Here is a 24,687-nt window from a genome sequence, read left to right as displayed (position 1 = left end):
ACAGTTTCAGGTGAAATTACTTGCACTGCTTAAAGGTACTAATAATTTGCAGTGTCCTGTCCTGCCAAGTAAAAAGAATTTGTGAGAGGTCAAATGCTTGTGATTATCGAGTTGTTACTGGTATGTCCGACTATAGATTGAGGAACCTAATTTAGACAGCCATGTCATTTCAAATCTTGGCTGCGTTTTAGGGAGTGCCATAGGAGCCTTTTGAATCAAAGGTGCTGTATTTTAATAGTACAGTGAAGGAATACCCCTGATGTGAAATGAGCTTTCCATTTTGACTTCACTCGATCCTCATCCCCTCAAAAACCTATCTGACTGCATCTTGTTATATAATTTATCTGTCAATTCTGTCAAAAAGGAGAGCTTGTGTTACTTGGAGGGCCTTCATGCCAATTCCAAAATGAAAAGCAATGCACACTGCCAGCACAGCAATTGCCTGCAGGCTTATTGAATTTCTTTCTTCACTCCTACTCACCACCAAAACCAGCTCAGAAAAAAAAAAAAAAAAAAATCCCCCAAAAGGCTTGTTAGAAGTCAGCAGAACTGAAAGCTGATAAAAACCTAAAAATTTTTCCTGGGAAAAAAGAAGCAAAATTATATATTAAACATTATTAATGGGCTATCATATATGTGCTTTAGTCATGTATAGAGCCAGACTCAGTGGGACTGTTGAACGTGTAGGCAGAGGGAGCCACAAAGAGGTACATATTGTGTCAGTTTAAGCCCACATATGCCAGTACCCCACCACATTCTCTTTATCTTCACTTGCTCTACAGGTTCTGAGTTGATCCCACAGAGAGAGCCAACACAGCCCTCCTGTTTTTCACCCCCTCTATGTCTTAACTCTATACTTGTGAGAAAAATAAATAGGATATAAAAGGGTATCTGTCAGGTGGCAGGATCCATCTATTGAACTAACAGTACCCATCGATCTGTGCAGGATGCATCAACTCAAAACCACTAGTTCCAGAGCAGCAGGGAATCTGAGATGCCGTATTTGCCCCCCACAGGTTTTTCCAGCTGTATCATTTTTGAACTGAGGAATTACTAAGGGCTCGTACGAGGGAGTGAAGATAAAGGATGTGAAGGGAAGGCATGGGGGAAGCCTCCATTCCAGAATAGTGTTTGAAAGGGATGTCCAAAGAAACAGGACGTAGCAAGTGGAGGAGAAGCCTGGGGAGAGTACAAAGGCAATGTGAAACAGCATGAAACATGTTATGGAAAAGAGAGAGAAAAGAAGCTGTCAGATAAGAAGAATGAAAAAGTACTAGGCAAAGTTAGGAGGACGTTAGAGCAGAGATATGGACAAAATAAAAATTCCTGATAGCCATGAATATGGGGGAGAAGTGTTCAATTTGCGTCAATGTACAGGGCTCGTCAGCCAATGACTTTGGTTGAAATGTAATTTCTAAGTATCTGTCAGCTGTAGTTAGTGGTAATAATGAGGATGTAAGAGCTGGACAAAGCATGATGGGAAAAGAAAGAGGATAAAATAGGCTCTGGTGTTTGTCTCTTAATTTTATCTGTTTTCTGTGTGTTGGCTCATTAGGAATCCTGCCTGCCCGCCAAGAGAGAAACCATTTTGGTTTTGCATAGTTGCAGCCATATGGGGGAAAAGAGATACAGTGTCCTCCCTGAAAAATTTTGTTTTCTCTCTAATGTAAGATAAGATATTTTGGGCACACCGTGCTGTTTGCATGGAAATATTACAGTTGAGGAGTTAAATGGCAGAAACAAATGGAATAATAAGCTTGAGGAAAGTAGTCTGGTTGGCAGCTTATTGGAGGTTTTGGTTAGTAGTTAAAACAATCCAAAGGCTTCTAGTACCACAAGCGTCTTTCTTTTCTTTTTGGTTTATTTGTGATGAGAGAAGAATGACAGAAAAGATCCAATTTTAAATTTCCAACATACTTACATTTTTTTCTCTTGTGTTTGGAATGGTAATTTATTAAGTGACACCGAAGCAGGCTTGCCACTGGGGGAATGGCACACTGCAGCTCTCGCTATCCATCGGACAAAGGCTCCAAGCTATAATTTGCATAGGAGCTCTTATACAAAATGCCACAAATAAATAACACGATGTGGGGATGGCTGAGAGCAAGAAGTTGCCACAGTCCAAACCTCCCAGAGCTAGAGGAGAAATCTGGCTGAAGGATGCTTCGTTTAAACAAGGGAGAGAATACTTCTCATACTGGAGCAGCCTGCCAGGAACCGTAAGAATCAGTTTATTATTGCTAGATTGATCTAAAATGAGGATAAGAAAATTACGGAGCAGAGTTGTTCCAAGCACTATAGGTGGCTTGTGTGTCTTGACACTGTCATATGGCCTGGAATATGGAATGAGAAGTGTAGCTGTTGTGTTAGTCAGGAGCTTCCAACCCCAGACCTGCTTTCAGGAACCTTCAACAAGCCCCCTTCCAGATGCATTTGTCAAACCGGTGAGTGGAGAAGTTACAAAGTTCACTGAAGAATTAGGGCCTTAAGCCTATTCTTTACATCCACCTGATCTGCCCGTAAAAATTTTAGTAAATAGCTGTGTGTGAACAGGGCTTGGACAATCTAAAGCATTCATGGAGCTAGGGATGTACTCCACAAAAGAGAGGTGTGACCATTGCATGTGAGGGTGTACCCATGCCAGCTTGAAGTTACCTGATAAAGATACTAGCAGTGATGAGGTTGCTACATTGCGGGACTCGGTGCAGACGAAGAATCTCAAAAAGGTCTCGGTGTCCTCAGCAGGTGTGCACAGCCCATGGGGAAGCCCAAACCACTGGTGCTCCTCTACGACCTGCCTGCTGGCTTACACTTGCAGTTTTACTTGCAGCGCAGATTAATCTGTGTGTTAAAAATCCCCCAAACTATAGCAATCTTAGGATTGCCCTGTAAATATCAAAAAGTAAGGACGTGCCGTGGCTGTCACAGCAATATTGTCCTAGCTACATTGTGCATTCCCAAAATTGTCTGGCTTTCAAGTGAACCGCATAGATAACTATACTTTTATGTCTGGCATCAAGTCTATGGGAGGTTTCCTGCAATGTTTACTCAGATCCTCTAAGACTTAGAGTATGATGTTTTCTTCGTTTTTAATTTTTGTTTTCAACCATAACTCTATTGATAAAGAAAGAAACCAGAAGGAAGAGATGTGTTAGTTAACACACTAGGCTGTGTTAGTTTAACAGGCAGAAATGTGTAAGAACTGTCAGTATTCAACCACCTTTCTTCAGCCAGGCAGTGGGATCACAATAATTGGGGAATCTCTGTGATAACTATTACACCATTTGTCACCAGTAGTGTCCCTGTGTGACCCCACAGGATGAATTAGTGATAGAAAATCCTCCTTTCACTTTCAGGTGCCCTCATCCAAAATTTAAACCTGCCATGCCTTCCACAGCTGCAATCTCACCCTTGAGGCTTCTGAAACATGGCTAAATTCCCAATTTCATGCATGCAGGCTGAGCTTTGCAAGAGCTGTGTTCCTTCACCTGGAGTCCATCCTGCATGGTGGGCACTCTCTGAACATACCCGTGAGACCTGGCCTAGAAGGAAAATAAACAAAAAAGACAAAGACAGGCATGACTGCAGTATAGCCTGAGCACATGGCTGAGACACTCAGCGGCCGGCTTACATCCCTTTTTCCTGATTTAGAACAAGGATTTGAACCTCAGCAACTCAACTCTCAAGAAAGCACCAGGGTGGCATTTCCTTTTTCTGTTTTTACACTTCCTAAATGTTTTTTGGAGCAGGTCTACCCTAGCAAGTTTGAAAGTTGTTCCCTTATAATCAATGTTTAAGTGCTTTATTCAAAGCAAACCAGCTATCTCTAACAAAAAGAAACTATTAATTGAGAAGCCAGTAACCCAAACGCAAATACTTTCTATACCTTGTATACAAAACAGTGCAGTTTATGGAAAGGTTTTGGTTTAACCAAAACTCCTCAGCAGTGTAAACAGGGCAACAAAGTGGATTTATTTTGACTGAGGTATCAGCTAGTGATATCTGAGACATATGAGATATCTGCAATGGGAATCATTCTTAGCATAGCTATGCTAATTGCTAACTTCAGGTGGTTGGCTCAGAGTGGCTTTCTTCTATGATTTGTTTGAACATTTTACACAGTATTGCAGGATTTTTCTTATATGTCCACAGTCTCCTGCTGGACATGTATGACATACATAGGTTGGGGTTTTTTTTAACTAAAAATATTAATTTATATTCATTAGCTGCTCTGGCATGTTTTATCTGTTAAGGTACTACGTGCTTTTATGAAATCTTTCTGCTTCTAGAGTATCTTGCTGGAAAATTGAAAAAGCAAATAATAAAAATGAATAAACTTCTCAGTCAATATTGTATACATTACAGTGTCAAATGCAAAAAACATTTGTAGACAATTTGGGATTTAACTAAACATGCTGCAGCTACCTCAGCCAAATTTCTGACCCACTATAAACAGACCCTACCAGGTTAGATGTTAAAATAATATTTGTCATGTAATTTTGATATGGCCTCTGTTCTGCTGGATCTGGGGTTGTATGTTCATGACAGCTTATCAACCTGGTTAAGTTGTCCACAGCCAGGCGCAGATTTTCTGTCCTTGGTCTTCCTAAGCAGTCTCAGGCCTGTGTCCATCTCGCTTGGCCTTTCTGTGCCAGCTCAGAAGAACCACCACTCGTTTCTCCAGTTCAAGAGAGGCATGGATTTACTGGAGTGGGTCCAGCAAAGGGCCACAAGGATGATTCAGGGACTGGAGCATCTCATGTATAAGGAGAGGCTGAGAGAGCTGGGACTGTTCAGCCTGGAGAAGAGAGGGCTTATGGGGATCCTATCCATGTGTATAAATAAATACCTGATGGGAGGGAATGAAGAAGAGGGAGCCAGACTTCGCAGGGGTGCCCAGTGACAGGGTGAGAGGCAATGGTCACAAGTTAAAAAACATTAAATTCAATCTGAACACAAAAAAATGCTTTTTTACTCTGAGGGTGGTCGAACACTGGCACAGGTTGCCCAGAGAGTTTGTGGAGTCTCCCTCCTCAGAGATACTCAAAAGCCATCTAGGCAACCAGCTCTAGGTGTCCCTGCTTGAGCAGGGGGGTTGGAGCAGATGGCCTCCAGAGGTCCCTTCCAACCTCAGCCATCCTGTGGTTCTGTCATAATCCCCTTGTATGTGAGAGTGCTGAATGGAAATGTCCCAGTAGCAAATTGCGCAACTTGCCTGTGTTTAATGAAAACGTATGACACGGCCATGCAGCTATGCCAGAGCTAAAGTCAGGCCCCAGAACTTGCTAGGAGTGTATTCTCCAAGGTTGGCATGATATGCTCCCTCTTGTCTTGGACAGAGGTCCAAGATCTCCACTAGTACAAACCACCCGCACAAGGACAATAGTTGGGAATGTCCAAAATAAATTGCTCCCAGCAACAGCAACATGAATGTGGCCAGGATCTGGCGCAGGACTGGCCAAGGCTGAGTTCTGATGAAGGTCTGGAAGAAAGTTTGGTTTGATGGGTCCTCTGGAGACAGAGGAGTATCCTGCTTCTGTTGTGAGCATCTGAGTCATACCCTGGGCATGAACTTGAATGGAAGGGATTCTGGAGGAATCATCTTCATTCAACGGTAGTTTGCATTTTGCATTTCTCAGGAGAGAGGTGTAATGTAAGAATGACATATGACTAGACTGAGTGAGTGAGAAAACAATCAGTGGTATGGAGATGTCTGCTCTAAGTCTTGCCAGCAGAGTTTCATGCTTCTACTCTATCGCTACTATTACCACTGGTAAGAAAGAAAATTTGCTGCCTTCCCACCTCGTAAGTTTAGGATTAGTTCTTCAAAAGTTCTCCATATTCCTCTTTAATAATGGCTGATTTTACAGTTGTGGTTTTCCTTTCTTTTGGCAGCTGCTGGGTGCACTGCTGCTGGCTGGGCAACAGCTCCTGCTCTGTGTCCCCTCCACAGACAATGTATTTGCCTTTCTCCAGACCTCTTCCAAACAGGCAGTGGGCAGTTTGGATAAAAAGTAAGCAGGACAGACTTTCCTGACAAAACTGTATGTTGTGACCCTATCAGCCTGGTCTTGGACCTCTTCTGTGCCCACTACTTTTTGCTCTGGGTAGATCACATCCAGGCACATGGTGGCAATCCTGAGAATTCAAATGCATGCACAGACATGGCAAACATTTCTTATTACAAAAAGAAGAGCATGGAAGAACTTATCTAGCTAGACTGGTTTTATGTGCCGTCCCCTGCCTTTCTTTTCCACCCCCTCCCTGCAGATGAACATAATTTAAGCATCAAACATTTAACAAAACATCTGTAGTGATAAACGTGAATTTTAACCTGAGGTAGCAAAGCAATGTTCACCTAACATTTCACAGAATAGCAGCCTCCTTGGTACGAGGAGCAGCCTCGAAGGTACGAGGGAGGCAGCACAGTCTCCCTTCCTCTCCAAAGAGCCACCATAAGGGAGAGAACTGCCCCCACCAGCAAAGGGTTTTGAAAAATATGGTCACCGCATGCCCTTACCTACAGCCATTCTGTCAAAGAACAGATCAAAGTTCACTATTTTCTTTTAAAAGAAGGCTGGGAAGTTCACGTCCTTCTGTGCAGTAATTTACAGGCTAGGCCACTCAGCCAGGGAGTGAGAGACGGGTACTCAAACCCGTCCTTATCCTCCACATCCATTCACATCCACATCCCCTGCCCCCCAGGCGCTGGTAGCCGTGTGTTTTCCTAACTGGAAACCACAAAGACATGCATTGCTTCCTTCACTCCCAGCAACTTTATCGTTATTGATCGCAGACAGAGTGTGTCGTGGGCCGATTGCTCCAAAGGAGATGTATAGCGGTGGGCTCTCAGCCTCCCGGTCTTGAGATGTTTTTGTAGCTTGACACATGTAACATTTTATGCAGTAACTGATGAATGTATACATACATCTTTTGGAGGCAGAAGCCAGAAACATAAGGGTGGCTCTTTCCTAGGCTGTGGGTTCCTTTCTCCTGCTTCTCTCTCTAGTCAACAAATCCTGATTTCCTTCCTGCGTAGGGGCCCAGCTGCCACAGGGATGGTACAGATCACCTCCTCCCCACCCAGCCTTCCCCTCCTAATTACTTAGGGTACATTCAGAGATACAGGTTTTGGTATCATCAGGCAAATGAGGGAAAACAGTCAGTTGTTGTGTAGCATGAGCATACTGTTGCTGGCTGTGTCTTTAACAAAGAAGTCACCACAGCCATATTTTGCGAGGAGACTATTCCCAGAGATTTTCTCAGAATGTGTCTGATAAATCACGCTGACAGGGCTAGGGCGTTAGACTGAAAATATCGATATGCTTTTCATGCTTGTTTTGCATTTAAGGTTTGAGAATGCTTCTGTCAGAGACGGTCTCGGCCTTTCCCATTTGCTGGTTTGAGGTAGAAGCAAAGCTCTGTTCCTCCAGGATCTTTGAAATGGAGCTAAATGGTGCCACTGAGTTCAAAGCCTCCAGGTGAGAAGCAAGCCAAGACAGGGTTTTTTTCATTATTGTTATTTCCGGTTTGGATTTAGGTGCATTGACTCAAGTGAAATTTAGTTGCAGACATTCAAATATGTTTCACTTGATTGATCCTTAATGTTCTTCAGGGATTTAGCCCCTAGTTTCTATCCCATATATATATATGGTATAAGATATAAGGTATCTTATCTTTTCCTAATATTTAAAAAACATCTTAAGTATTGAAGGTGACACTTTGCTAAGTGCACAGCAGTAGCACAAGATGAATTCACTTTAAAAAATCCCTTGCCTGAAATTGTCCCAGCCACATCCCTCTGTGTCCCTCATGCTGGGCAGATAAAACGTGTATTTTGATACCGCAACAATTACTTACTGTGCGAGATGCTGTTCCCCAGAAGTACTAAACACTGGGGAGTGGACTTGGGCCCAGCGTTATTGTTAGTTGTATTCACCAAGCCAGCTATCAGTCAGAAAGTATTCGGCTGCCAGCTGTGGGCCAAACCAGGACTGGGGTGAAGGAAGGCTTGGGAGTGTCATGAGGGCATTGCAGATGATCAGTAGCTGTTTTTAGACTGAGCCATGTGATTTGTAATATTCCCTTTGTTAATTGTCATGCTGGCTAAAACCCCAAACTTTGTATTTTCCCCAAGGAGAGAAGCTGACATTAAATAATGAAACTCATCACTGAGGTCCAACCCATCCGAAAATATCCATTAAAGTGATAATAAAAACTTCAGTGTTGAGTTCAGGGAAAGCAAAGTGAAATATCTGCCTTTGGCATGGCTTCGCTTATCCTCCTGCTTTAAAGGGCTCAGTGGAGAGAAAAATAAAAAAAAAAAAAAGAGTCCAAAAGAAAGTAGAAATTAAAGGCAGACAACATCTTCTAGATTATCACATGTATTATTCTGCCAGTGCAGGGCTGAGTCCTTTAATACTTATTTAAGCCTTTCAGTCCCTAAGGAGCATGATTTATGGGCTTTCTGCTGATCATCAGAAGATAGGCATGGTTAAAGACTACAGCTACTTACGTACTGTGGTTCATGCTTTTGGCTCCAGCAGTCCCCTTCTCAGACCCTGGGGTATTGTTGAAATGGCAGACATCACAGCTTCTCTGCCCTATTTTCTAATTTAATTTTACTCTGAAGAAAGATGACCTTAAATTTGCACTTTTTTCCCTTATGTTTTAGCTCTATCTCACTGTAAGGACAGAAACGAGTCAAATTTTTGTTCCAGAAGAAAGGTATGATACACCTTTCCAAAACTTGCAATGAAGCAAAAACTGGCATTCAGCTCCCATTGTGATTTGCAGGGTATAGAGCCCAAACAAAACAGGATTCTAGCATGGTTTATGCACTTTTTAAAATTAAAAGCTGTATTTTGTGGCTTTCAAGTTCTGAAAATATGTCCTCGGGTATGTCTGTGCAATTCCTCTGACAAAACTGAATGTAAGCTCTTTTCTTGCCCTTTCACTGAAAACCTTCATTTCTGTGCTTAGATATTTGTCACAACAACATGTCAAGGGCTGGCATCCTGAGTGCAGTGAGATCATACACCCGTTTCCTATTAGTGTCACTATCTACTGCTCCTTTCTGTAGGATTATCTACTGATCCAGGCTTTCTTCTGAGTTGGGCTAAAGGAGGTGACAGTATTTCAGAGAGAATGCTCATGACTTCTCTTTTAATTTGTTTTCCTGAGCTTTGTTTGTTAGATATATAAGACAAGGGGTAATCAATGATGTGACAGTGGAGAAGTATAATATTCTGCAGATTATGCAAGTGTCTTGAACATATGCTTTTATATTAATGGAGGCAATTTTACTTCTGAAACTCACTGTAGATTAACTACACAAATTGTTAGGATTTTATCTAGGGATTCTTAACTGTCCAAAATTATTTTTAAACTCCCTTCTTTATTATCATTTGGCAGAGATACTTCTTGTATATTCCAACAAATATTGCAATCACTTTATTGCTAAATAGATATACTGGAGAAAGCATGTGCTTAACATCACAACATTTAACACTTAGCCTTTATTAACATTAAGTAGTCAAGGTCTCTAAATTGTACTTGGAAGACATCTCCAAAGCCAGTTACTAAATTAGGTTATTCAGAGATGTTCAATAAAAAGTATGTCTATGCTGAACAATGCTTCTGTTACAAGAAAATAATCTGCAAGTTCTGACATTTCAATTAAAAAGTTTCCATCATATCACTTTCCTCTTAATAAGGGATCATTTTGAAAGCTACTTTTGATTGTCAGTGCTTGTGGTGGTAGCAGTTCTGTGTTTACAGGTATCCAGTCATCTTTGCTCCTCTTGCCTTCTGTAATCAACAGAAGTGGAAGAACAAGGTAGATGTCTCAAAGAGATAGGGCTAATCTCAAGAATGACATTTTAAAAAATACCTTAAATATTTTCTCTATTATTTGGTGTAGAGGTGATAAAGAAACAGGAAGTGCAAAGTAGAAATAAAAACTGAACATACATTTAAAACAGAATATACCAGCAATATATAAATATAATTCAAGATATAAACACATATATATATATATATATACAAACAAGCATATAAATAAATATATTCAGATATAAAAGGGAGCTTATAAGAAGATGGGGTGCACAGAGAAAAGCCAAGGGGCAATGGTCACAGCTTGCAACAAGGAAAGTTCTCTCTGGATGTATGGAAAAAATTTTCACCATGAGGGTGGACAAGCACTGGAAGTGGTTACCCACAGAGGCTGTGGAATCTTCCATCTTGAACATTTTCAAAACTCAGCTGGACAAGGCCCTCAGCAACCTGACCTAAGTCTGAAGTTAGCTCTGCTTTGAGCAAGAGGTTAGACAGATGACCTTCCAAGGTCCCTTCCAAACTCAGTTACTCTATGACCTTGTGTGGGTGGATTTGTATGTGTGTGAGAGATAAAGCAGTGATTGAGTAAAGCTTAAGGCAGAAGATGTAAAATCTATGTAAAATTATGTAAAAAAACTATGTAAAAACCAGTTCACTTTTCATCTTTGCATTCCACAGGTCCTTGTGAAGCCATATTAGAGCAAATTTAAACTCATATGTACATGTTGCAAACTCCGTAGTTAGAGTGCGATGAAAAGTGTTGCAGAACAGAAAGCCCGAACTGGCTTAGTATACACTATTTTTTTAGTAATTTTCTGATCTATATACTGGCAAACTAAAATCACCATTCCTCAAAAGAAGTGGATTATCTGCAGCTGCCAAGCTGGAATTTGACCTCTCACCTTCAGAATGCGATATCCACACATGAGCACACTGGCTTTTGCACACTCCAAGAGAAATATGGTGTCCACGGCTGGCAGGCAGGAACTGGTTGTCTTGTGCCAGTCCAAATTGGGAGAGGATGCTACACATCATTTAGAGCATATTTTTCTTATTACTTTTTGTGTGTTTCTTGCCTTTTTTTTTTTTTTTTTTTACAGAAAGAACTGGAAATTAAACTTGAGAGGTACAAAAGTTATTTTAGAGATGTTACCCCTTCTTTCCATTTGCTTCTCTGAGCCCTTAATGAAAACATACAGCTTTAATGAATTTGTTCTTCTTCAGGGAAAATGCTCATGGATATTGCTGAAAGTGTTGCATGAGCAAAGCCTGCGCAAGCAGGTCAAAAACTGAGGAGCTTGATTGTGTTTCAGAGAGGGAGGAGAGTCAGAAGGAAGACAATCTTTGATCCCCTACTCAATATGTAAGAGAATTTGGTTGGATTTGCTTCTAATCACAGTCTCTTAATATCTACAGTCTTCCTCCATAAGGCATCAGGTATTTTTGCTGAGACAAGACGTTTTTTAAAATTAGCCTAATTTGAAATCTCTGTAGCCCGACAGAAGAACTCGGGATAGTCTTGCTTCACAGATAATAATTTTCAAAGAACTTAAAATTAAGGTTTAAAATTAATAGAATGATTGCTTCAATCATTTTATTGCTTCAAACCAGAGACAATTTTACAGAAGTTTGGGGGTTTTGTGCACTGTGGATGTCACAGAGATACCAGGTGGCCAGGCAGGATTTGAAGGGAACCTGCGTGGGTGTCTAAAAGGTGCAAGGGGCAGTCTTCTCACCCTGTTTTGGGAGCTCATGGTTTTTATGGGATTGCCAAATCATCCAGGTTGGTGGGGACCTTGAGAGGTCTGTAGTGCAAACTCTTGCTTAAAAGCAGGATCAGCAGAGTCCAGACCAGGTTGCTCAAGGCATTGTCGAAGGAAGGTGACTCCACAACTTCTCTGGGCAAAACTCTTCCAGTGCTTATTCATTCTCACAGGGAAAATTATTTTCTTTTATACCCAGCGTGAATGTCTCCAGTTTCGGTACATGACCACTGTTCCCCATTCTTCTGCCCAGCACTTCCATAAGGATCCTGGCCCCACCTGCTCAGTAACCTCCTTGTAGGTATGGGAAGGAGCTGTTAGGTCTCCCCCAAACCCCCTCTTCTTTAGGGTGAATGAGCCCAGCTCCCTCAGCCTTCCCTCACAGGGCTAGTGTTCCAGCCCCCAAACACAGTGGCTCTCCGGTGGTCTTGCTCTGGTTTTGGGACACCCAAAACTAGGCACAGGATTCCATTACTGTTATTTATTATTTTAGATCACATTTTTGAAGAATTAATGAATTAAGTGTATATTAAGAATTTAAAGGAGGTAAAGATTGACTCAGAAATAAAGAGTTGGAAGCTGGGTTGTACGTAAATTTATTTCTTTTTAAAGTTTAGATGTAAAGCTTGTCAGGATCACTCATTTCTTTCACTGAAAACAAAGATGTATCTCTTCTACTGCAGTGTAAAGCTATGAAGACTTACGTATTGTTGCTGAGACTCTGGTCTTAGGAAAGATCATGACTTCAGTGTAGAGGAGATGAGTCGCCCAGCTATAGAAATATGGAGAAATGTCTTTTAAAATAAACTTTGGTATTTTTCATTTTAAGATCTCTCTCTGTTATGTGATGAAGTTAAGATACTTACAGATCACATCTTATGGAGCCTACTGAAGAATGGAAAGGTTCAATTACCTTATATTGCAAAAGCAGCAGTGCTTTGGCTTTAATACAGCCAAAGTGTAGAAGGTAAGGTCTTTTACAGTCAGTGAAACCTCTGTGGAGCACAACACATAAAACTGAATTTTCAATGAACAAATCTCTGGTTCTATAAAATAATATGATTTCTGAACAGTGTGTAATCAATCATCTCAGCACTGTTCAAGTGTATTAAGTTGGCTGCTGACACTTTTGAATAACCTATGTAAAACACACCCCTTCCTAGCTATCCCCACAGCTAAAGCTTTTGCCCAGACTCTTATCGTCTGGTATTTCAATCATTGCCACATCATCTACTTGGGACTTGACTTATGCGTTCTTTCTATGACCACGTTCATCAAACATACTATTGCTCAGATAATTTTCCCAGTTCCTCACTTTGTCAAAGTCCCCCGTAGAATGTGTGCAGTGTTCATTAGTGCCCCAGTGCTGCACGATGGTATACACACAGTGCCATGCCTACAGCGAACTCCTCTCTGTTGATTTCAGTGGGACTACAGACACGAAGGTCTGCCACATCCTACAGAACCCATCCCAGTACTTTTCCTTCCTCTGCTCTTTAACCTTTCAAGCCCCCTGACTCTTTTCCCTCTGATTGTAAACACGTTCTGGACTCTGCAGACTGTGATTTGGCTTCTGAGCCGCTGGCATCATTCTTCCCCAAATCATTAATGACTTTCTCTTAATCATATCTCAAAGTTACCTTCATTCTTCTTGATTTATCGATCATCATAAACAGCTAGCTATGTGCTTGAATTCTTTTCCTCTGTTAGCTCCGTGGTTCTTGTTCTCCTCAGCCTTTGTTTCCTGTTATAATTCCTTCAGAAGCTTAGCCGAAGGGGATGTTCTGGTGATCCTCATCCACCTCCCAGCTGCCTGACAGGGCCTGACTAGTCTCTTCAGTGTATCTCTTCTTTTCTCCTTCTACCTTCTATCTCTGGGTAGTCTTCTCTGAAAACGCAAATTCAGATTTTATTTCTGTAATGGTGACTAGTCATCATCTGACACTTACCTGCAGATTTGACAACCAAACTATATCTAGTCTGTATCTAGAAAGAAGATTGTGTCCATGCAGCTTATTTTAAAACACGAATTTTCCATCAATCGTAGTGTCAAAACTGCGATCCAGATTCTTATTGCCAAATATCTTGCTATTTGCAAGACTGTATTCTGTGAATTTATATCCAGTTTAGCCTGCTGTCTATCTAGCATTGTGTTCTTGGCCATTAACTTTGATTGTAATGCTCTTTTTCTTACATACTTCCACTGATTCTTCCTTATAATAGAAAGCATAAGCTCCTTGTCTTCTCTTGAAAGCGCTTCTTGCCTGTCATTCATATCTCATGCAATACTGAGAGTTTACCTCCAAGTGCCATTTGATCCAGGATGCAGGTCTCCATTACTCAAATTCTGGATCTTTCATACAAGTGCTTTCATACTGTCTCCTTAACAGCCCATCATGCTTAGAAAGAGCTCTTGATAAATACTGTAAAAAAAATAATTAATTATATTCCTTTAAAGTCAGCATAGCTGTGTTTCCTGTCAAAGTCTTGAAGATGCCACTCCAGCTCAGCCACCTGCCTGTTACAGACCAACAGTGTCTCACTGTCTGCAGATGTTCCCCGTCGTCTGTCTCTTGATGTAAATCACATCAAGCAGTTCCAAAGAAGTAGCTTTGTCCTGTACTTACATGGCATGATTAGGATGCTAGCCCATGGCTAGTGCTGCCAGGTATTCCATGGGCTGCCTGTGGGTGGTCTAGCCTGCCTGGCTTAAACTGGATGTTGACATCCCAGCCAGATCCTGAACCATCGACTGCAGGCTTCCTCAGCAGAGCTGGCTCCCGCCTGGGCTACTGCCTCGCCCATTGCATACAGGAAAAACTCAGCACTGAGGCTTACTCCTGCTCTCAAAGTCTAGGAATTTCACTTGGAGATACTTTCCTCATATTTATTTTCCAGGACTGGGAGACCTTCAAAGGAGCCCAGGCTGGAGAAGGGTGACAGGTTATCCTTCCTTAAGAAATGGGGAAATGCCTGAGACCTGTTTCCCCTGAAACATGGTACTGGACTTTGAGAGACCTCAGTCATCTTCAGTGTCAGCAGGGCACCTTTCTGAAAGTCCATTTATACTTTTATATATTTCAGACACACCCAGAAATGAAGTTGTATTAGTGGGGAGGTCCTGATACCACTGTTTACACAAAGGACTCCGAGACTCATCTCCAGGTAACTGTTGTAGACTCAAAGCCCCATGACTATGGGTTTGTAGACCTGAAAACGGTAAAGGAGATCAGTCTCTGGGGTCCTCGTAAACGTGTAGTTAACACCTCTCTTTGATTTCCCCTTCCTCTTGTAGTCTGTTCTCACTTGCATTGCAGCTTGGGAGGATCTGTAGGGTGGTGGTATGCTTTTTATTTCTGCATCAGAAAATTGTAACCATGTACTCTAAAGGTACTGCTGGTGCAAAAAGTCTCAGCTGTCTGTGGCGCACAACCTGTCACATGAAGTTAGAGTGGATATGGGGACTACACATCCTGGAGAACACCAGTTGCCAGTAAACATCCTCCACTAAAATAAATTAGGGCCTCTGTTGCAACAAGTTTTATATATATATATATACACATCTGTATATCTATCTCCTTTGGAAAGTTTCACTGTGTAAGTAGATTGGGGTAAATAAAGACCACAAACCACATATATACATGCCTCATTTTTTGCACTCTTTCCCATAGCATCCATGCCAAATCCACTCGGAGACCACTGACACTGAGCTAGACCGACCTTGACTGACCTAGTTCTTAGGTCTGTGTTAATTAGTTGACAGGTCACACCTCTGTAATTCTTAGATTATGACAATGCTGAAAGGTGCAGTTGCTCTGTATAGCACAGTAGGATCTCATACACTGTAACCCCATAATGACAGTTATAATAAAGATTTGACATCAGAAGATATTCTTATATACTGTAATGTGACTTTAAAAAATCTTTACATTTCATATCAGCAATTAAACTAATATAGTACTACTACTGTACAGTAGACAAATGTAAGGAAGGGCAGCCCAGGGGTTACCGCACTATCTGAGAACTTGGGAAACATAGGACCAAGTTTCGACACTGTCTCATACATCTCTTTTGATTTCAGGCAAGTTATTTAGCCTCTTTGTAACTCAGTTGTCTGTCTGGAAACTGATGATACTGATGCTCCTCTGCTTCAGAGGAATATTATACTGATAAATACAGTCAAAGTTCTGAGGTCTCAGGATGGTATGGTAAACACCACACAGTCAGAGTTCATTTATCTGTGGTCAGATTGTCCGAGGCACGGATGAAAAGCCAGCCTGGGTCTGACAGGATTTATTAGCTCAGGCACAGCGCCACATGAATGCAGTTACGCTCTTTCTAGGGCCAGCTCTGCGCTGGAAAGAGTGTATCTGCTTTTGTGAGAACCTAGCTGGCTCCATCCCGAGGCAGCTCAGGTATTTCAGCACCACGTTCCCACAACCAGAAGTGTCAGAGGGCGGAAAGGAGCAGAAACACCCAGCACAGAGCCAGCCCGGATCCAGCTGGGTTTATGAGACCTGGCTTTGTGCAAGCTGTGCCAGACCCACGCTGCCTCCCCAGCTTTTGCACCTGCTCCGTAGTGCCCCAGGCCCTGTGGGGCTCGTTAGGTCAGGCACAACAGGTCCGGCACGGCAACCAAGGAGCCACCATCTGTCGACACCTGCAGCGCTGGGGAACAGGCTGTGAGTGAGGAGCAGAGAAATCAAACGGCTCCGTGGGGTCAGTGTAGTTGATGCTATGAGGAATTAACAGACCCTCCTGCATCAGAGCTGCGTTCACCTGGAACGTCGTGGGTGCTCCCTTGTTTCATCCTCTCTTATCTGTACTACCGGGGTTCCCGCTTTACCAGCTCTGCAATACCTTTGCCAAGTAGAGATGTGGCTAGAAACAGCTGAAAATCGCTTGCTAAAGTTATGCTTTAGGACTTCAAGAGCCGTCTTCCCAGGACAACGAAAGTGGCGCTTCAGAGAAGAGGCTTTGGAACGTGCGAGGTCAGGTTTTAGGAAGCCAGAAGAAAAGGAGGGGAAAATAGATGGATCAAGGTCTTAAAACCAGGGGAGAAAGAAAGAAAGAAAGAAAAAAAAAAGAAAGAAAGAAGAGGGAGGGAAGCGAGGAGGACAAGGTTTCCCAAGGCTATAAGCAGTGCAGGGAAACGACGAGGAGGCTTTGCGGGGCGAGGGAGAAGCCCGCCGCGGAAGAGCCTGCAGGCAGAGCCTCAGCGGCTGGCGGGCGTTAGGGCCCGGCGGAGGCGGGGGCGGGGGCGCGGCGCGGCGCCGGGCGGCGCTAGGGCCGGGCGGCGGGACGGCTCGGCCCGCAGCACCACCTACGTCCCGCGCCGCCGCGCATCCCCGCGGAGCCCGCACGGCCCCGCTGCCGCCGGCGCCGCCGCTGCCCCCCGGCCGACCGCCCCCGCCCCGCCGCACAAAAGGACCGGGGGGAGGCTGGGCGGCGGGGGGGAGCCCGGCGCGGACGCCGCCCGCATGTGGCCGGCAGCTCCCGCCGCCCGCCCCGCCGAGCCCGCGCCCCGGCCCCGGCCGCCGGCCCGCGCCTGCCCGCGGGGGGCTGCCCCGCGGCGCGGAGCCGCGCTCCGGACCCGGCGGCGAGGCGGGATGGCGGCGGGGCCGCGCCGCGGAAGGTAGGGGGGGCGGCTTCGCCCCGCCGTGCCCGCGACCTGAGCGCGTGTGGGCGGGGTGCGCCCCTGCGCCGGGATAAATAGCGCTTTCCCTCGGCTGACAGCCCGTCCCCGGGGCGCAGGGGGGTGCCGAGCGGCAGCGCTCGCCCGCCGCTTGCGGGGAGAAGTTGGGGCGCTCGGTGAGTCCGCTCTGCGGCCCCGCGCCTGCCCCGGCCCGGGGTTTTGGGTTTCCTCTTTTTCGTTTCTCGGGGAGCGCCGGCGAAGGGGGGCGACCGGGAAAGCCAGGAGCCGAGCTTCTCCCCCCCCCCCCCTCCCCCTGCAGCGCGGGGGAGATGCTGGAGGCGGCTCCGAGTTCGCAGCGCCCGAGAGGGGAAGCGGGAGGCGTGTGAGCTCCTGCCGGTCCCCGCGGCAGCCGCTGCCCCGCGGCGCTCCGTCGGCCCCCTGCTCGCCCGCGGCCGCTCGCAGCCCCGCACGCCGCCGGCCTCCGCCGCCCCTCGCTGCCGCTGGAGGAGGCTGCCCACCCCAGCGGCGCAGGATGCAGTTTCGCCTCTTCTCCTTTGCCTTGATCATCCTGAACTGCGTGGATGACGGCCACTGCCAAGCCGGCCGCTGGAGACGCAGCAAGAGAGGTGAGCAGCGCCGTCTGCTCACCCGGGACGCCCGCCCGGGGCGGCCAGCGGCACCGCTTGCGGAGCAGGCGGGGGGCTGCCGGGGGTCTGCGTGCCCGTGCCCGTCCCCTCCCCGCCCAGGAACGGGAGCTCGCCGGCAGGTGAGCCGCTCCCGTGGCGCGGCGCGCCACGGCTGCCCCGGCTCCCGCCCGCGGGCTCGGGGCCGGCACACGGAGCGGGGGGCGGCGGCGAGCCTGGGGGCGCGGGGCCGGGCCGGCGCGGCGACCCCCTCCGCGGGGCTGCCCGCCGCCCTCCTGTTGGGGAGGCCGGGCCGGGAGCGGGAGGAGCGGCGCGGGCGTGAGCGCCGATGGGAAGGGACCGGCCGGAGAAGCGCGGCCGCTCCGCGACCCGCGTGGGGCCGCCGGGGACGTCGAGCGGCAGGTGCGAGCCCCCCGCGGCCACCGTGTCGTCGTCCCCCGCGGGGGTCTCGCTGGGAGCTGCCCGCCGCGGGAAGGGCGCTGCCGACGGCCGCCGCCGGCCCCTCGGCCGCAGCGAGCGGCGGGAGTCGCCGGTCTCGCCGCCGCACGCCGTCTAACAGCTTGCGGCAGCCGGAGGTTCGCTGTTAGCCCCCGCTGTTAAGGCTGGCGTGTCTGTGGGGCGGACCTTGAGCCTGCCTTCCGTGGAGCATCCTTGGAGTGACCGTGGTTCCGAGGCGGGGAGGCGGCTTCTCCCCTTCCACCCCGCGGGCGGCGGGCACCCCCGGCCCCGCCGTGCCGCTGCCGCGGGGCTGGGGCGGCTCAGCCGGCGGGGGAGCGCCAGGGGGTCCGGGGGGGGGGGGGGGGGGATGGCTGTGCCGCCAGCTTTTGCTCGGAGCGCGTGCGGATCCGTCCCTGCGAGGGAAAGCGAGAGAAACGATGCGTTAGGGTTTAATCTGTTTTCTTGAAGTGCTGGTGTCGGGATTACCGGAGTTCGGGACTCGGAGCGGTGAAATGTGCCAGTACAGCACCCATGTGGACGAAAAGGTTACTGCAGCTCTTCCCCAGCTGTCAGGGTTGGCTGTGGCGGTTTTTCTTTTTCTCTCTTTTTTGGGGGGGGAGGTGGGGAGGGAGGTACACCTTCAGTGTAAAATGTTTTTCTTATCCGCATGTTCTGAATTATTTTGCTATCCCTTTTCCTATTGTTTGCTCGGCCATGTCTCCCCTTCCCGTTTCTGAAGTTAGCTGAAAATCAGGTGGCTCAGTTGCTGAGAAACTCATATTTCTGAAAAAATTGCGCTTTCAGTGCAATTATTTGGAAGGAGAGGGAGCTCACGTCTCCAGTGTTAAGCCAGTACAAATAGTAATAAACCTGTGAAAGGAAAATAGTTTGCACTCATCCATATGTCACCTTCAGAGTAGGCACAAATAAAATTGTAAAGCAATTTAGTTTCGATGGTTTTTCAACAGATGGTTTCCAGAATTTAATTTTTGTGTGTGTGGCTAAAATGATAACAGTCCTTTAAAGTGACCAGACTATCTGTGCTAACAAAGGGTATACTGTGTCTTTAATTAAATGTGGAACTACTTAGAGTGCTGGCTAGACAGCGGAGGGTGATAGTGGTATTTCTGCTTTACAACAGAGCTTAAGGATTGCATTGTGGGAGTATTGAAATGAATAGACATCTAACTCGAGTTGTGTGAATTGTCCTCCTACAAAAACTTAAGCTGGTTTTAATTGATCTCATGTTCGCTGATTGATCTTAGACCAATTGTTGTGCTTGTTGAACAGTTGGCTTTTCCAAAGGAGATTGATTTAAATTAGTTTTTAGTTTCGTTATTGGATAAATACCGTCAGTATTGACTGTTGACTTACTAGCACTGTTTTGTGCTATCACCTAAGGGTTTTGTTTTGCGCTTTGAAGAATGCAGTCTTTTTCAGTTAATAAGTCTAAAGAAGTAAGCATAGCCAGTACTAAGCACTGAAAGCAAAATCTAAGAATGTATTCAAATTATAATAGACATTTGCCATGACACATGCAGTCTGAAGTAATGCTTTCGTACAGGACCCAAAATTCCAATAATTTCACAATTTTTCCATATCCCATCTGCAAATAATCAGGCATTCACTGTGGGGTACTGGCAGTTAAAATTTCTCTGGCATTCTGTTTTGTCTGTTACATGATCTCAGATGCTCCATAATATCATTTTCTTAATGAAATAAATTTTTTGGCACAGATTAAGTCTCCTGTGCGGTAGAAATCAATTGCATTTTGTCTGGAATTATGGGCAAATATAATGTGTAGCTGATTGGTTTTTTTTCTTTTTTAAGCAGCTACATGTACAGTAAACTTTAAGTATAGATGCCTGTATTGCAGTTTGTGTGGATTTGTAGCTGATGTAGAATACTCTAGTAAGCAAGAGTTTAGTAAATCTGGGGGGATGTTCCCCGATTTCTTCATTCCCCCTCTGCTTTCAACACTTTGCCAAACAAAGATGTGCAACATTGCAGTAGAAGTGGAATGAAAAACTAAGGTTTGGAATGTGGTTCCTACCTGGCATTGATTTGTGTTTCATTAGTCAATGTCACTTCATTAAAAATTATTTGGTAAATGCATCATAATCAACAGATTCTGCTAACTCCACTGTGGGTCTTAGTTGCTTTTCCAGCTCATTAGAATATTGCTTTGCCTAGTTGGCTCAGAGCAGAACCTTACTTCCCTTGAAACAACCCAGCAAATTCTCCCTCTGGAAGCCTCCGACCTGAGCAGGTAATTATGATTATTTGCCTTTCCTGCAGAAGCTATTCTAAAACATATATAAGGGTTACTGAGCTTAAAGGTCAGTGGTGTAATCTCACAGCTGGCTTAGCCTAATATCAGAGCACCTCCTTTCCCTTTCTTGTTTAATGGTATAACTTGATTTTTCATTTCTCTTGGATACCTACTCGCTTTTTCATTTCAATGAAAATTTTTACCTTTTCTTCAGATGACTCTTTAGCAGTCACTATAAGATGAGCAGCTTCACGTCTAAGCATTTCATGGGGTGCATGAAAGACCAGTGGTTTTTCCCTTGTCTTTGAGACATGATAAAAACAACTCTCCCAAAGAGTACCACAAATCAAAGTGGGAGTGCGTAGAAATGAAGACTGTTGGACTGGCTTACCAGGAGGAGTGATGGTATTCTGCCAAAGCATTGACAGAAAAGAATATAGGGTTCACTGTAAACAGCTGTCAAAAATTAGATGTTAACAAAATTCCATGAGGAAAAAAAAAATAAATGTGACTGCAGTGCCTGCATTGATGGGAAGACTTGATAGTAGTGCAGAGAGGCTCCCTGGAGTTGGTGAGACCAATGTTGGAATAATGAGAGATGTGAATGGGACATGTTCACACTGGGAAACTGGAAGTTACCTATATCTAAGAACTCAAAGAAAAACTGTGGGTGTGGAATACTTGTCTATTTGGTTCATATTCAAGGAGTGTCATAAGGGCTAAGGCGCATACTCATCTCCTGGATGCTCCCACTCTGTTAGAGGTACATAAACAAAGGGGTAATACCTGTGGCAACGAGTGAATAGTAAGTGACTGTGGTGATGCCAAAATATCCACAGGTAGAAATCGGAGGAGTGCCTGGGGAAGGAAACTTCCCCAGGTGTTTCTCAGAGCTCAGTATAGCTCTGTGTATGGTGTTTATAGGGGTATATGCATACACGGAGGAACACAGTAGCTGGAATCAAAATTGTGTCAATTAAATCTGTATCACCTTAATGTAAGATGGGAATCTTGACCGCAAACCGGTTATTAATATAGGAAGCTGTCACATGGATTTTCAACTAGAAGAAAAATCCTGTTCAGATATTGGGGATTGTGATTTAGCTTTCCTAACTAGATACTTACCTGGGACAGGGATAATCTTGGAACCTGTCTCAGTTGGATTGTGCGGGCAGGCTTTGGGAAAGATTGATGATTTGAGCATTAGGAAAAAAGGAACCTGTGTTGTTGGAAATACTTGGTTGAAGTAAATACCAAATATTTTACTTATTCTATACTCCTCTCTTTGAACTTGAAACATGTTTTACATTTGGAGGACAGTTAACTTTTTTTCTGTGGATTAAGGCTTAAAATCTTACGAGGAAGCTGTACTTTGAGATATGTGTTTTCCTCAGGTGTTACATTAAATGCTTGTAACAGAATTTGTAAAAGAATCGAGACATGTTAACACTTTCTGGAGTAATTTGCCAGATACTTGTGATCAGTAGTAAGGCTTTGGAGGGTAGCTTCTCTTCCTCAGCCCCTTACTACTTAGGATAGTTAGTTATTAAGCATTCTTTATATACACATCATTATTACAGCAGGAAGAATATCCTAACACTGTAACCATTGAAAAGTCGAAACTTTTAAACTTTTGGCTACTTATGCCCTATTATCTGGTAAGTCTGAGGAAGTTTCTTAAACTAAAATGTCAGCAGAAGTCAAAACTTCTGTGTGAATGACTGAATACTGAACTAGCTAATGATGCAGTGTTACTGAGGGTAGTCGATGCTCAAGTGGATTGTGAAGATTTGCAGAAGAGATGCTCAAAACGCCAAGAGCGGGATTCACCATGAAAACCAACACCTAAGTTTAGGTGCTTGATACAGTTTCCCAATGTAGGTTTCCAGTGCTGCTTGTGATATTTAAAATATATCCTTCTGGCCCTGGCAGCACGTGACCTTCTTGAGCAACCGGAGGCCAGGCAGGATACCCTGGAGCAAGTCATAGGCATCTGACACCCTTAGGGGCCTCAAGGTCCGTTATGGTGGAAACTGAAAATGGGGAGCATGTGCTGGCACAGCGTTGCTGTATGTATGCTTTCCCTGGCCTGTACCCATCCCCTTAGCTTCCTTTACAGGTCACTGGGGGTTAGGATACTGGGATAGATGGGTGTGTCTGGTCAGACCTTGAAGTCTATGCTTATATGCTTTTGTAGCAAAACCTGTGGGAAGATTTACACTGTGATGAAGAACTTATATTTGTCTGCTTGATAAACTTGGCTTAATTTTATGTTTTCCCTTTTTTGGGGGAAGGGTGGGGATCTATGTTTTCCAAGGCTTGGCTGAAATCTGTCACTAGAGCAGCTCAAAATGCATGACAAATACCAAAAGTGAGTTTGTGTACTAATACAGGGAAGCTAAGATAACAGCAAGAATGCAGTTTCTCTCACTTCAGTGTGTCATTTACGGTATACAGGCCAGTATAATTACTATGATAAAGTATGTTAGTATGGTGGTGTTTACATAAGCTGCTTTTAATGAAAAATATGACATTATTTAAATGCTAGAAAGTGGAAGAGGTGTTCACTATCAAAAGTCAAGGCAGAAAGAAATAAACAATGGTCTTTCTGTAAGCTGTTTCTTTCTCTTGCTATTTCTGCCAAGAAACTGACTATCCCATGGAGGTCTGCATTTCATTTCTGTTCATCTAGCTATTTTTCAGTACCCCAAAACCTTAGCTAACCACAGATGAGAGGGAACTGTCTAGTCAAACCTGCGGACCATCACAGGCTGCGAACTTTTCCCAGTGTACGGTACATCAAATTCAGAAGCTTATAGCTGACCATAACATCCCTTTCCAAAAATGCATCCTTGATTATAAACTCCAGGGGTGGGATTCACATGACTACATGTACTTATCTGCAACATGAATGTCTACATTTTCTCTTATAATTGGTGTAGTGCTAGTTGGTACAGTCCATGGAGCTGTTGGTACAATTTAACTAATCCTAAAGTAGGTGCCTGCCTTTGATCAGATAAAGCATACCTCAAACTCAGTAAAATAAGATGGCTTGATTACCTCTATCTACAATTGAAGTGTAGTTCACTTGTACATATCTTCATTGTTAGCCCCTGAAGTAAGCTGAAATCAGCCTCAAATGAGAAGGGGTCCACCACAACCAATCTTCTCACCTTTATTAAAATTATGTGTTGGTGCAGCTCTTAACTTTAACAGATAAGGTCCCTGAAAGTTATACTTTCTCTTGTATTAGAGATTTATTTAGTTTCAGGTATTTTTTAATACTAAATTAAATTCCTCAAGCATGCCCTCTCTTTTCACCTCAAAGTTTTGTTCAGGCACAGTTGGAGAACCTTCTGTATTTGTCTAGGCTCCAAGTATTTGCTAATCCTTTTCTTAGTGAAAAGCATGACTTCATACATGTTGGCTGTTGATAATGCACAAATGTAACAGCTTGGTCCTTTCATCATGGGCTGCTTTAGACACCAAAATTGGGTGCTGCCATAGTTTGTATACCCATTGTCTTTGTAGTACTTGTTTCGCAGATGCAATGCTTTCGAAAGTGTCAGTTGGGTGCTGCAAAGTCACTTTGTGCATGCAGACTAAATTTATCACTTTTGGGGACAGTAATGTTGTGTTTAAAGCCTGTTCCCAAGTAATTTTTGGTGTAGAGCATGGAATAGGCTTGTGGTATGAGTTTTTGATACTCGGATTCTGACTAATACATCTTAGGAAGTGAAGTGTCAAGTGGATCTTGCATCTGAGCACCATCCTGTCCATTTGCACTAATGGTTTTTTAAAACTCAGAGGAGAAATGAAGTTGAAAGGGGTCGGGGTGGTGGTCTCTCCAGTGTGTGCCCCCAAAAGGCAGATAGTGGTGCAACACAGTATCAAACACGGGAGAGGCAAGAGTGAAAGAATGAGTCTGACAGACACATTAATTAACGTCACCTTTCCAGTGCAGTTTCTACAGTGGGGGGGGGTGGGTGGGAAGGAATAATTGCAAAAAATTGGTGTTTGTGCATAATCCTCTTTCAAAATATTTAAATGGTGTGCAAGTTGATGTTCTGAACATGGAATGGAGACGACAACTCATCT

General features: G+C 44.5%; 1 protein-coding gene and 1 long non-coding RNA gene across 2 annotated transcripts in view; both read left to right on the top strand.

The window, feature by feature from the left end:
- Positions 1-702: 702 nt before the first annotated feature.
- On the top strand, positions 703-15,491 carry LOC128142296 (uncharacterized). Its single transcript, XR_008235337.1, has 3 exons — positions 703-6,014; positions 7,352-7,481; positions 14,685-15,491. It is a non-coding gene; the product is annotated as an uncharacterized LOC128142296 (long non-coding RNA).
- Positions 15,492-17,137: 1,646 nt separating this feature from the next.
- The window catches only part of RSPO2 (R-spondin 2), a 111,343-nt gene continuing 103,793 nt past the window's right edge, over positions 17,138-24,687 (top strand). Inside the window, exons 1-2 of the mRNA XM_052788486.1 lie at positions 17,138-17,235; positions 17,555-17,861. Of these exons, the coding sequence (XP_052644446.1) occupies positions 17,768-17,861 (94 nt within the window). The 5' untranslated portion in view covers positions 17,138-17,235; positions 17,555-17,767. The remainder of the gene's footprint in view (positions 17,236-17,554; positions 17,862-24,687) is intronic.

This window comes from Harpia harpyja, chromosome 5 (genome assembly GCF_026419915.1).
Source record: "Harpia harpyja isolate bHarHar1 chromosome 5, bHarHar1 primary haplotype, whole genome shotgun sequence".
Taxonomy (NCBI): domain Eukaryota; kingdom Metazoa; phylum Chordata; class Aves; order Accipitriformes; family Accipitridae; genus Harpia; species Harpia harpyja.
The sequence above is the reverse complement of the archived record's forward strand: the minus strand, read 5'-3'. Positions and strand labels throughout refer to the sequence as shown.